The sequence below is a fragment of the Mirounga angustirostris genome, unplaced genomic scaffold, assembly GCF_029215605.1.
Source record: "Mirounga angustirostris isolate CCGP_5_RB_7025 unplaced genomic scaffold, mMirAng1.0.hap1 SCAF_9, whole genome shotgun sequence".
NCBI lineage: Eukaryota > Metazoa > Chordata > Mammalia > Carnivora > Phocidae > Mirounga > Mirounga angustirostris.
The window spans coordinates 61,227,064-61,240,626 of NW_026991717.1; the positions used below are offsets into that span (position 1 = coordinate 61,227,064).

The 13,563-nt window shown below is 36.9% G+C and overlaps 1 protein-coding gene across 6 annotated transcripts in view; it reads left to right on the forward strand.

The window, feature by feature from the left end:
• TMEM87A (transmembrane protein 87A) overlaps window positions 1-13,563 on the forward strand; it is a 42,839-nt gene that overhangs the window by 27,110 nt on the left and 2,166 nt on the right. The window contains exons 12-19 of one of the 6 annotated variants that reach the window (XM_045900285.3): window positions 525-596; window positions 3,033-3,141; window positions 4,117-4,175; window positions 4,935-5,038; window positions 9,810-9,883; window positions 10,308-10,369; window positions 11,647-11,702; window positions 12,220-12,250. In XM_045900285.3, the coding sequence (XP_045756241.1) occupies window positions 525-596; window positions 3,033-3,141; window positions 4,117-4,175; window positions 4,935-5,038; window positions 9,810-9,883; window positions 10,308-10,369; window positions 11,647-11,702; window positions 12,220-12,250 (567 nt within the window). Of the gene's footprint in view, window positions 1-524; window positions 597-1,216; window positions 1,286-3,030; window positions 3,142-4,116; window positions 4,176-4,934; window positions 5,039-9,809; window positions 9,884-10,307; window positions 10,370-11,646; window positions 11,703-12,219; window positions 12,251-13,563 lie in introns of those variants that run through there. The other 5 variants (XM_045900287.3, XM_045900286.3, XM_045900288.3 and 2 more) reach the window with 5 other exon arrangements.

Here is a 13,563-nt window from a genome sequence, read left to right on the forward strand (position 1 = left end):
GGGCTCCATCTCACAACCCTGAGATTAGGACCTGAGCCAAAACCAAGTGTCAGATGCTCAACCGACTGCGCCACCCAGGCACCCTCTATTTTTTGTTTTAAAGTGAGAGTGCTCTTTGCTTAACCAGCACTTGGGTTTCAAAGGCTTTTCTAAAATGCAGCTAATTGTTTCACATCATTCTTGAGAAATTATAAAATCATACCCTTTGTCAGGGAGGGAAACCAAAGCACTAAATAAAAATGATAAAGCAGTTTATCTTAAAGCTGGATTAATGTGAAGAACTGGTCATTCCAGTAGTTACTTATTTAAAAATCACTCTCAGTAATCACCCATTAGATTCAAGGTGGTAAATGCTGTAAACTTGACTTACTGAGCTCAATAAGTTTTGTAATAAATTGCCCCTTAAATAAAACATTTTATGGATACATATTTGTTTTTCAGATCACACTGTCCTCTATGTGATTTCCTTCAACTTTTAGCAACTTTAACCCTCTGTCAATTTCATTTTCTTTCTGCTGCTATAGTATTTTTCTTATCCCTTGGCTCTGTTTGTAAACCTGGCCCTCTCAGCAGTTGATGCCTGTATTATTTTATGGATATCCTTTCAATAATGCTCTGGTGTTTGGGTAATCACGGTTATATAAATAGCACCTTATATGTATAAACTCGTGAAACAAGCAGCATAGTTTTTGGGACAGATATTTGCCTTACATTTTATTTTGGGGTGTGCTCTTATTTGTAGAATTATATTGTATTATAATTCTGGAAATTAAAATTGTGTATTAATGCTGCAGTACTTTGAAATATGAGAAGGTTCTTATTAGACTTGTAGCCAAAATCACAATGATGGGAGATGATAGGATGGGATGGGGGCTTGTAACACCACGACTTTTCAGTGTGGTCACTTCTTAACATGGACGACCTTACTTGCCATGCTAGGAGCTCTGTGGTGGTTGCCTTGTATTAGTTAGCAGCATGTTTTATTGTATTGAGATTGTGATCAATAGTTTGTATGAAATGCTTATAGCTGTGTATTCTATGTGATCGATTGTCAGAAGGGAAGAATGATGTAGGTACAAAGTATTATTCCTTATTTTCTTTCAGTTCGAATGCAGAATCATTCTAGATGATTATGTAAAGGCAGAGTCATTTGCTGGTTTCTTCTCTGTGCTCTCTAGACATCTCTTTTTCACCACCTCTTTTTCTTTGTCTGCAGGCCCAGACTGATCTTGCTTCCTTGGCCTTTATCCCCTTGGCTTTCCTAGACACTGCCCTGTGCTGGTGGATATCCTTTTCATTGGCTTGTTTGATGGCGGTCCATTTTCTCCTTGGAGTTGGGTTTCCATTGATCTTTCTGCAAATGGTTTTTGCCAGTTTCGTTGATTACTGCTTACTTTGGGGAATAGGGTATTTTCATTCTAACAACCTGGGGGCTCAGGTAAGCAGTTATTTTGTTTTTAATTTTAAAAATTTCATCAAAAGTTGGTGACTGCAGACTGAGAATAAGATAAAAGCTTCTGGCCTTTTTTTAAATGAGTATTTCACTTTGATTTTGGATTTATTTGTGTACCTCACTTAGTGTTAGAATCACTGGCTGCTGTGGTCCTACTGTTTCTTTCAGCTTCGGCAGTTCTTAAATGCTTTGAAAATTATGTAAATATTTTGATTCTTAAAATATGGTTTCAGGAACTATACTATTTGAGGTTGTTTGAAAAATTCTAAGTAGATTGAGCAGATTTTAACCTTTACAGGATAAGTGTTTTATACCCTCATTCAAAAGCGACTTGGGATTATTTGAAGACTTTACTCTTTGAAATAAATCTTATTTCATTTATAGGAAAAGTCAACCAGCAGCTAACAAACAAGTTTCTATTTGAATAATCTTTTCTTCCTGCTTTTCAAGAGTAAACATTTGTTTATTTAGGGACTTGGCCTGTTGGATGAAGGATTCAGGTTTTTGGACTTTTATCTTTTGGAGATTTTTAAAAATTTATTTTGGTTTTTGTGTTATTTGGTCCTATGTACAATTGTGCAGTATTATTGTCCTGATGAACTGTGACTATTATAAAAGGCTGAGTGTAAATAAAATAGTAATTTTGTGAATTTGAGGGGATTTTCATGTATCAAAAATGTTTGAAATTGAAATGTCCTGCGTCCAAATGGCCAAAGCTTTTCTAGGTCACTATCTTTGTGAATCTCTACTATGCATATTGAGAGGAGTAGGGAGAGAGACTGGACCATACAAGAAGATGACCCAATAATTAGGTAGCAGTGAGGGCTCTGTTAAAGTGCATGAGTGAGCTCCAGCTCACTTGCTTTCATATCTGCCCCTCATTCTGAAAGTTGAACATAAGATAGCAGATAAATGCCTATAGTAGTCATTAGATCTCCCCTATCTTTGTGCAGCAGTTTATACTTGAGATAATGACTTGAAAGTAGAGAGTTGTTGCTTTTAGAGCCTAACTGCCTGGGATTCTCAGGCAATTGTAATTGTCTGGTCCTTTTAATTCAGGATAGCTCAGTGATGGCAGGTTCCTCCTTAGCATGGCACAAAGGGACTGAGTGTAGAACTCTGGGAGGTTGTAGGCATGAATGTAAGACTCTAGACTGGATTAGCTAGGACAGTGAGAACAGAGCCACTGCCTTACAAGAAGAAAGGAGATGATGCTAACTCCTGTTGTTTTGCCTCTTACTCATTTTTATTTCATTTTCTTCCATTTGCTTCTTTTTCTTTGTTTCTCTAGAAAGTTTCCTATCTTTATTTCTCCTTTATATTTTTCCTCTCTTCTTTTTTCTTGTCTTTTGTATTCTCATTTTATCCTGGTTCTGTCCTCTCTTTAAGTGTCATTGAAAATGAAGAGTTTCTTACTAATCATGGTGGGCCTGGAGTGTTTGTAAAGTTGAGAGTGAGAGCTGTAAGGCCTGGCGTCCATGGCTCTGTCAGTATGACCCCAGATCCTTAAAGAAATGTAAGGATTAATTTACTAGCTTACTGTTTTTTCTGAATGTTGATTTCCTTGACCTGCAAACACATATTTATTAGCTTGACTCAAACAATGAAGCTGTTAAAACTTCGGAGGAACATTGTAAAACTCTCTTTGTACCGACATTTTACCAACACGCTTATCTTGGCAGTGGCAGGTAAGTCGGGGACTTGCTTCCTGCTGTTTAAATGCATTTCCTTTAGAACAAAGATTCTTAACCTGAGAGGCCAGAGATGGGCTTTCTAAAATTACATAGAAAGTTTTGTGTGTTTCACTTAGGGAAGGGGTCTTGCACTTTTGTCAAGTTCTCGAAGGGGTCTTTGGTTCAAAAAAGTTTGACAACCACTTATTTTAATAGCTGGAAATTGATTACATATAATTTTAACTCTTGGTATATCCCTTTCCTATCTCCATTCTGAAACTTTTTTTTTTTTTGAGGCAAGTTAGCATTAGGGTCATATGCGTTCAGATTTCTTTTAGAAGACATTAATATTTGCTTATTTGGTTTTATTGAAATAAATACAGAATTTTATATGGATTTTAGATCAGTGTATGTTGCTATTATATTGCCTTTACATATGTCATTAAACATGCATAACATATACGTTATGCATATACATTAGGTTAGACTATAGCCCACATAGGCTAATTTGCCTGCCTTTTGGCTTGTGTACCAGGATTAGGGAGGTCTGGCCTATGATTGGGACCAATAATTCTGTTTGTCTTACAGTCATTTTATCAACCTTTTTTTCCATCTGATCAGGCAAAGAAATATTAACGTTTAGTTACTAAAGATGAAGAAAGGGAAAACAATCATATTATTGATAATGCTGGAAAAAGACATGTTTCTAATACCTTCTTTTCCACTTCTGAGGGTTGCCAAAGTAGCCAGATGATAAATAAAACTATTCTTTAAGTACAGAAAGGGTTGGCAAGAGTACGCATTGTGTGCCTTGCTTATAGCAGTTAAGTAAATTTGTGTTGAATAAACGTGTTAAAATAAATGAGAGAGAATGATTGTGATATATTGGGAGTTATGGATGTGTTTGATTCCACTTGATGAGAATCAGATAAATAATTGGGGGTATAAACTAACATTCATACTCTGACCAGGTTTTTCATTTCCTGTTAGCATCTATTGTGTTTATCATCTGGACAACCATGAAGTTCAGGATAGTGACTTGTCAGTCGGTGAGTTATAAGCACATGCATTTATGAATAGTGTACTGTTTTATACATACACAGTGATGTTAATGACAGTGGTAAGGTTCACACCTTTTAAGAAATTAGGGCTAGCTCCACTCAGGGTTAGAAATGCTTTCCTCCTCATAAGTATTCTGTATTATCACAGAGCTTGATATGGTAGGTTTGTTTTGTGGGTTTTTTGGCAGACAGTGGGAGAGAAAGGACTGACTATATATCCCAGTATTGGGGAGAACATTATAAAGGATATCACAGTTTTTCATAACTCAGTCTTGCCTTAACTAAAAATTATTAACAAGAAGTCCAGAGTCCTAAACGCTAAGTATGTATGAATAATGCTAATCTGAGCAGAAGCCATGTACTTAAGATAGGAGCACAGAGACTGCCCAGTAGCATTTCTTTGGAAGCTGTTAAAAATAAACAAAAATGAAAACTATAAAAAGTAACAACATGTTACTTTCTCTTACCTTGTATAAAAATCCTTCCTAAAGATTCTCAGAGCTATAATGAAGCATTAATAAAGTGCTCCATTCAGTTGTGCCTTTTCTTTAGCAACAATAAACACTACCAGGGAAGAAACAGTGTTCATTTATTTTTTATTCCTAGCACTTAGCACAGTGCCTAGCACATAGCAGGCTCCTAGTAAATGTAAGTTGAAGGAATAAATAATTGATTCTTGTTCTATGCCAAGGGCTTTGTGAAGAGTTAAGATTATGTATAAAAATGTACTTCTCCCCCTTTTGGTAGGATTGGCGGGAGCTTTGGGTAGATGACGCCATCTGGCGGTTGCTGTTCTCCATGATCCTCTTCGTCATCATGGTTCTCTGGCGACCATCTGCAAACAACCAGAGGTTCTTGGACACTTCTTATTTATATCGCTAACCATTGAATGGCCATGTCATCTGTTAGGGGTGATTGAATGGGTGACAGTGTCATGGCTGTGTCAGATAGTGTAAAGAATATTCACTGAGGGGCACCTGGGTGGCTCAGTCAGTTAAGTGGCTGCCTTTGGCTCAGGTCATAATCCCAGCGTCCTGGGATCGAGCCCCACGTTGGGCTCCCTGCTCAGTGGAGGGTCTGCTTCCCCCTCTCCCTCTGCCTGCCTCTCTGCCTACTTGCACTCTCTCTGTCAAATAAATAAAATCTTAAAAAAAAAAAAATATTCACTGGGTCTGGAATTCAGTGAATGGGTTCCTGTCCAGCTCTCCTTTTTGCATTGTGAGTTTTGTCATGGTGCCTCTTTTCACTAGCCTGGGCCTTAGTTTCCTCTTCATATAATAAGAGGGAATTGAACCACCTGATATGAGGTATTTTTAAATTCTGACATCTGATAATATGTATGTATATGAATAAAGAAGGGAAGTGGATAGATAGTGATACTTATAATGAGAGTCTCACCTGTCCAGTGTCAGGAAGGAAAGAACAATTTTTATAGCCAGTAGCCCAGCTCACTTCATAACAATAGGGTAAAATGAAAATTTATGTGACAGACTTTGGAATTAAAAATTTATATGTGAATTTGCTTTGTTCAGCTGTTGGCAAATCTCAATTATTTAGGAATTGGCTGTCTTTCTTTTCTGTACATCCATGTCTTTGGCACGCCCTCCCCTTTGTGATTAGACAGTTAAGAGCTTATATTACCCACCCATATTACCAAGGAGGAAAAGGATGAGGCAGCATAACTGAACAGCTCATTTTATAATCAGACATACCAATAAAAGGCTTAGAAAATAAGTGATACCATTTTATCCCATGAAAGTAGCCTTTTTATTATACATTTAATGTTTGTGTTCTTTAAAAACTAAAAAAAGGAAAATAGAGTAGGCTTGGGACTGTTGGGGTGAAGGTCATGCACATTTGTAATTTTTAAAGTATTAAAGTCAGATTGCATTAAAAAAAAACCTGAAGCAAATTGCATATATACTAACAGTTGTACGAGAGGAGTTCTCTTCCCTCCTATATCCCCATTATTTAATTTTTGCACATCTGGTAGAGGAGATATTCACTGTTATTTTTAAAATGTTGCATTTAAGGCTGAATTACTTTTTATGGCTTTTATGTGTTTACTGGTCATTTAGTTATCCTGTCAATCAGTTTTTAATATCTGAATTTTTTTTTTATCAGCTTGTTGATCATTTTTGTATTGATTTGTAGGAATTCCTTATATATTTTAGATTCCAGTATTTTTTTTTTCCAAAAGAGATGCATTTTAATGATGAAAGACAGCATTAGTGAATTTTTTCATACATAACCTTTGTGGTATTAAACATGTACTGTCAAATACATACATCCAACCGGATAAGACTGTAATTATTTTGTCATGAAAAAACTGTTATTTCAAAGGCTTTTAAAAAGGCAAAAATGGTAAAATTACTCAGAAAAAGATGCTTAGGAGTGAATGGTATCAGAGTCACATTGGCTGAAGAAGGAAAATAACAACAAACTTTTAAACCATCTTAACATAAACCTCACTGCAAATATACAATTCTTTTGAACACAGCACATGGAAAGGAGAATAACCTCAAAGGCATTATGGCTTACTTCTCTGGCATATTAAAGAACAAGTTTGGCTGAAGTTTCTTGAATTATAAAATTCCCTGATGAACTCCCCTAGATTACGTGCAGCTTTTCACTTTTAAAAGGTCATATAAAGGGCGCCTGGGTGGCTCAGTTGGTTAAGAGACTGCCTTCGGCTCAGGTCGTGATCCTGGAGTCCCGGGGTCGAGTCCCGCATCGGGCTCCCTGCTCGGCAGGGAGTCTGCTTCTCCCTCTGACCCTCCCCCCTCTCATGCTCTCTCTCATTCTCTCTGTCTCAAATAAATAAATAAAATCTTTAAAAAAAAAAAAAGGTCATATAAAAAGGTATAAGTCAGTTTCCAGCAGAGTTAACATTGGTCCATAACAAAAATTTCCTTCAGGTTATTTTAAAATACTAACATAAGAAAATTCTAGTTTGAAAAGAATTTCAAACCAATAGTAAGCATTAAAAAATAGTCATAGGGCCGGTTAATTTTCTAAAACCAAACAAACCAAAAAACCTTTCTTCCCCTCAAAACAGCAATGGGACAGTGGCTCCAAAATATTTGTTTTTTTCCTACAAAAACCAGTTTACCACCTTCTGGAATCGCAGCCCAGGAACCAGCCTTTGAATGTGGCCGGCTCATGGCCCTGCTTTACGATGACAGTTGGCGTCCTCTTGTCTCTTCCAGAGGGTCTGTCTCAAGATACATTTTGGCAGACTTCAGAGATTCTGTTCTCTCAACTTCATTGGCATCTTTGCCGACCCAAATAAAAATCTGTTCCCAAGCATCTAGTAACATGACATCATCATCTGCTAAATCATCCTGGGTGAACTCTCCTGGAACCTCTTCAGTCCTGCCCTCGTCCTCTCGCTCTCTCTTTCTCTCTCAAATAAATAAAATCTTAAAAAAAAAGATTTAGAAAATTGTTTATTTGTTTCATCGTCTATCACAAGCTGATGGAATCTTATCTGGGAAGCACAGTGCTGACTACAAACATGGCCCCTGAATGCCTCAGGGAGGCTACAGGCAGTCGGACCTAGATTCCAGTATTTTGTTCTAAGCATTCCAGGTATTTTCTTCTAGTTGTTGATTATCTTTGGACATTTTAATGGTGTTTTTGGTCATAGAAAAACTTGAAAGTATGGAGTCAAATTTGTCTTTTTTTTTTTTCCCTTCATGTATGTATATTTTGTGTCTTGTTTAAGAAACTTTTTCCTGGCTTGAGGTGAAGTCTAAAGTTATTCTATAATTTTTTCAAAATTTCACAGTTGAACTTTTATTCATCAAGAATTGTTTGGCTCTGGGTTCTCTGTTTTTCTTCTATTCCTCTGATCCTGCATCAGTAGTATGCTTATCTTAGTTTCCTCTTAAGTCTTGGTATATGCCCTCCCCCCTTGGGAGGAGGGCATATATCACATGCTCTGTTGGGGTGAGCCAGCCAGGAGCCTTTGAATGCTATTGATTTTTATGTATTTATCATACCCATCAACCCTCCTACATTGTCTTTTTAGTTCTTTTTTTTAAATTTTATTTATTTGTTAGAGAGCGAGCGAGCAAGAGAGTGCAACCATAAGCAGGGGGAGTAGCAGGCAGAGGGAGAAGCAGGTTCTCTGCTGAGCAAGGAGTCTGATATGGGACTCGATCCCAGAACCCTGGGATCATGACCCCAGCTGAAGGTAGACGCCCAACTGATGAGCCACCCAGGTGTCTCTGTCTTCTTAATTCTGATAATTTCTAGGTTTTCCAAGTAGATTAATTGTTATTCCTTCTTTTCCAAATAATACTGCTGCCTCATTGCTGTTTCTTACGTTAGCTAGGCCCTCCTGTATAATACTGAATTGAGGCATTGAGAGTGGGCCTCCTTATCTTATTCTGACTTTAAAGTAAGTGCTTCTCAGGTATCATTAACTTTGGCATCTACTGTTAATTTTTGCTAGTTATTCTTTAATAGGTTATGGGTGTGTTCCCTGTTATTCCTAGCTTTTTTTTTTTTTTTTTTAAGATTTTATTTATTTGAGAGAGAGTACAAGCAGGGGGAGGGGCAGAGAGCGAAGCAGGCACCCTGCTGAACAAGGAGCCTGATGCGGGGCTCCCATCCCAGGATCCTGGGATCATGACCTGAGCCAAAGGCAGATGCTTAACCAACTGAGGCACCCAGGCGTCCCTATTCCTAGTTTTTAAAGAGTTATGTTTTGTTTTTTTTAATTCATGAAAGGGAGTTTTAAAAACAAGGTAGAATGAAGATAATAGGCAACAGTAAGTACAGAGTGAGTTCAAAGCTAAAGCTTTCTAAGAGTTACCTATCTGGGGGTACCTGGGTGGCTCATTCAGTTGAGTATCCCGACTCTCGGTTTTGGCTTAGGTTGTGATCTCAGGGTCCTGGGATTGAGCCCCATGTATGGACTCCATGCTCAGCGGGGAGTCTGCTTGAAAGATTCTCTCCCTCTGCCCCTCCCCCTGCTTTCTTTCTCTCTCTCAAATAAATAAAAATTTAAAAAAATATGTAAAAGAATTACCTGTCTGGCAGCTGAATCTCTTCAAAGTTGTAAAGGAAAGGTATTTTAAGATGAGGCCTTCATCTTCTCAGCTCCCCACTTGGAAACTGAGATTTTAAAATTACCGGTACATAAAAGGTCAGGACTTGTGTCTCTTAACTACGAATTCAAAGTCTGAGATTTTAAATTACATGAGTATTTACTTCCCTCTGTGTGATTTTATATGCTTATAAATGCTTACTATGTGTGAGGTATTGTTCTAAGCATTTTTTGAAATGATTTGTTTACTTTTTTCAAAACACCTCTGTGAGTAGTGTTTCATTATCCCGATTTTCAGATGAGAAAACTGAGGTACAGAGAGTAACTTGTCTCGAGTCATAAGTAGTACGTGGCTGAGCCTGTACTCATCAGTGTGATGCCGTCCTGCTTCTCACGTTTAGGCAATCAAGAGCTTTCTGAACAGGAAGAATTATTTTGCTTTCACTGAAATAATTTTATGAATGACTCCTTGCAGTTTCAGTAGTAAGGCCTGTAAAATCTAGTTAGTGGAGCATTTTTTGTAGTTTTCTAAGTTTTTTCCTTCTGTTCTATCTTTGTTCGGTCAGGTTTGCCTTTTCACCGTTGTCTGAGGAAGAGGAAGAGGATGAACAAAAAGAACCTATGCTAAAAGAAAGCTTTGGTAGTGTTAAAATTTTATTTGTGCTTTAAATATTATTTTCTGTTTTTTAGAAATAGAGTAGAGCAAGTATAACGGTTTGTGAGTATCCAAATCAGGATACTTGGATATAGTTTATTATTTTACAGTCGTTTTACTTAGGTGTCAACTGTGTCTCAGTTTGGTCTGTGGTGTATTAGGGGACAGCAAAAATAAGGGTATAAATTTTCAGGTGAAGCTGTGGTAAATTCAGTAAATAATTGCACATTAAATGTCCAGTTTGCTTACTAGAGGAGCTGAAAATCTGGCTTGGAACTTCCTAGCATAAAGATGGAGAAACATTGTTATATAATTCAGTTTCAGTAAACTTAATGTTGTGAATTCATGTTTGAAATCATTGCTGGTCTATTAATATACTTAACCCATCTACTTTGTTTTCCCTTTACAGAAGGAATGAAAATGAGAAGTACTAAACAAGAACCAAATGGAAATAGTAAAGTAAACAAAGCGGTAAGTAATTATGCATAGGCCTTAATGATTTTTTAAATCTGTGCTCTAACTAAGCTTGCTTTATAAAAAGATCTTTTAATATATATTATATTTACATTTTTAAAAACAGCAAGTGATTCTAAGACCTAGTAATTTTTAACTAGATGGTTTGCTATTGTGTCCTGAAAAGGTACCAGACTAGTCTGATGGTTCTTTTTTTTTTTTAAGATTTTATTTATTTGTCAGAGAGAGAGAGCACAAGCAGGGGGAGCGGCAGGCAGAGGTAGAAGCAGGCTCCCTGCTGAGCAAGGAACCCAATGTGGGACTCAATCCCAGGACTCTGGGATCATGACCTGAGCCAAAGGCAGATGCTTAACTGACTGAGCCACCCAGGCAGGCGTCCCTAGTCTGATGGTTCTATTTAATTGTTTTCATTAGTGCAAGTTATAGTCCTTTTAATAACCTAAGGTATTTTTTGTAGTTAAAGATCAATATTTTTTTTTTGAAGATTTTATTTATTTATTTGAGAGAGAGAGACCCAGGGAGAGAGGGAACAGAAGCAGGGGGAGTGGGAGAGGGAGAAGCAGGCTTCCCACTGAGTAGGGAGCCCTATGTGGGGCTTGATCCCAGGACCCTGGAATCATGACCCGAGCCAAAGGCAGACACTTAATGACTGACCACCCAGGCACCCCCAAGATTTTTTTTCATTCAGCAGTTTTTTGTTTTGTTTTGTTTTAAAATGTTACATGCAGTCTACATTAAGGGCTTTAGAATTAAACTCTTTTTTTTTTTTTAAACAATGAAATAGTCTTTTTTTTTTTTTTAAAGATTTTATTTATTTATTTGAGAGAGAGAATGAGATAGGGAGAAAGAGCATGAGGTGGGGAGGGTCAGAGGCAGAAGCAGGCTCCCTGCCGAGCAGGGAGCCCGATGCGGGACTCAATCCTGGGACTCCAGGATCATGACCTGAGCCGAAGGCAGTTGCTTAACCACTGAGCCACCCAGGCGCCCGAATTAAACTCATTTTTAAGGAGCAAAACTTATATGAGGCAAATTCTTAGGTATTAGACCACTGAGAAGAAAGCATTTAAAGATATCATTTTATATCTCACTGACATAGTTTTTTAACGTATTGGACTATATAGTTTTTAAAATTATTAGCAGTCCCATTTGTTGTGTGAGTAGACTCCTTCAGAATGCCCAAAAGATTAAATTTAAAAATTTTGAGACCTCTGTATATCCTCACTTGACATGTATTATTTGGGGCATTTTAGTAACAACTGGTATTATGTTCCCAGCAGGAAGATGATTTGAAGTGGGTAGAAGAGAATGTTCCTTCTTCTGTGACAGATGTGTAAGTTTTTGAATCATTACCATGAGAATCCTATTTCAGTTAGTCTTGCTTTTATTATTTTAAGTGAATGAGCTGAAGAATATGATAATGAGAATGCTTATAGATTAAATTATTTAAAAAGAATATTAAAAATGTTAAAAAGATGTTAAATAAAAATTACAAATGATATACAACCAAAAGTAATCAGGATTGTTCAGATGACATTTCTCCTTAGAAAGATTTAGCTGTAATACATCTTCCCAAAATCATTGGGAGAATTCTTTGGAATTTTTTAGTTCCTTCCCATGACTGTTTTTAATTAAACATTGGCCTTGTCACAATGCAGAACATGTTTGTTTTCTATACAATTCCAGTAACCTTCTGTTTTTGTATATGCTTTTATTCCCCTGAAATGGCCATTAATAAGATGCAGATCCTAGATAATTATAAAAAAGGCTTTAAATTGTATTCATAATTCTTTCCTTTATGAACTATTTATGACTTTATGTTGTTCATTTTGGTGTTTTTCTCTCTGCAGAGCACTTCCAGCCCTTTTGGATTCAGATGAGGTTAGTAATCAAATCATGTGCATAAACTGTGGGTCTGATGATTTAATAGGAAATCATAGGTCCTTTGTTCAGGGGAATTTTATTTGACTCAGTAGTGCCCTGAAGAACTATAGTTGGTATAGTTGAAAAAGGATGAGAATAGAAATACTAAGATGAGAACTCAAGTATTCAAGAATGTTTCCTTTCTATACACGTCCCCTGTTTCTTTTCCTAAGTTACATGATCAGACTGGAGGACATGTCTTTCGTTCTGAATATTAGGTTATTCTAGACCCTCTTGATTTTAGAAAGCCCTTTGAAAGCATCTGCCTGATTTTAACTCATTGTTTTGGATTGGCTGCTAAAAAATGATTGTTCATTTCCCACTGACCTGCTGTGTGATGTAGCACACAATGTCAAATTCCTTAGCAGTTCTGTGCATTGAAATAACTGAGAACTCTATCATGCAGAATTAAACTTACCTTTCTTTGTAACACTTTGCTTTCTATGGTGTATTCTGCAGTTCCCAAATCTCCTTCTTGAGGGCATCTGCTAATAGTTTGCCCTCGGGGCTTCCCTGTGACTTTAGCTCTCCAGCCACCGCTATATTTCAGGCAGAGAAGGCTGAGTATGTAAAACCCCGTTGGGCTCTTTATGGCAATACAGGTTTATTATAGTATTTTTGGTGGTATTGACTTCACCCATCTGTTCATATTTCCCTGTGTGAAAACCTTTCAGGAACTGAATAAGAACTTAAATGAATTATAAGAGAAACAAGTTCTAAAGGACCAGGAATCAAAATGGCATCAGAATCTCCAGCCTCAACTTTGCAATTTAGAACATAATAGAACAATGTCTTTGATTTGTAAGGAAAATTATTTTCAACCTAGAATTGTATATTCACCTAAACTGTTGATACGAGGGTAAAATAAAGATGTTTTTAGTCATGCAGGAAATAAAATACTATGTGTGCAGTCTCAAAAAAGTAGTAGAAAGTGTTCTTTACAAAATGAGAGAACTAAAAAGAAAAAGACTCGGGATCCAGGAAATAAGGGTCCAACAGAGAGGCAAGGATAAATTCCCAGGATGATGATGTAAGAAACTCCAAGAGTGATAGCTGGGCAACAGTCTTGGAGGGCATCCAGTCCACAATGGAGCAGACCAGAGAGCTTCAGGAGGAGTAGTTCTAAGAAAAAAAGTGAAAAGGATAGATTAGCTGATGTAATTGATCATTTTGAAAATATATTTACAGTTCTGTCAGAGTTCAGTATATTTGTGATAATGTACTTTTAGCAAATGAAGCAAAACAAAAATGAAAAATATTAACTCTAAGGT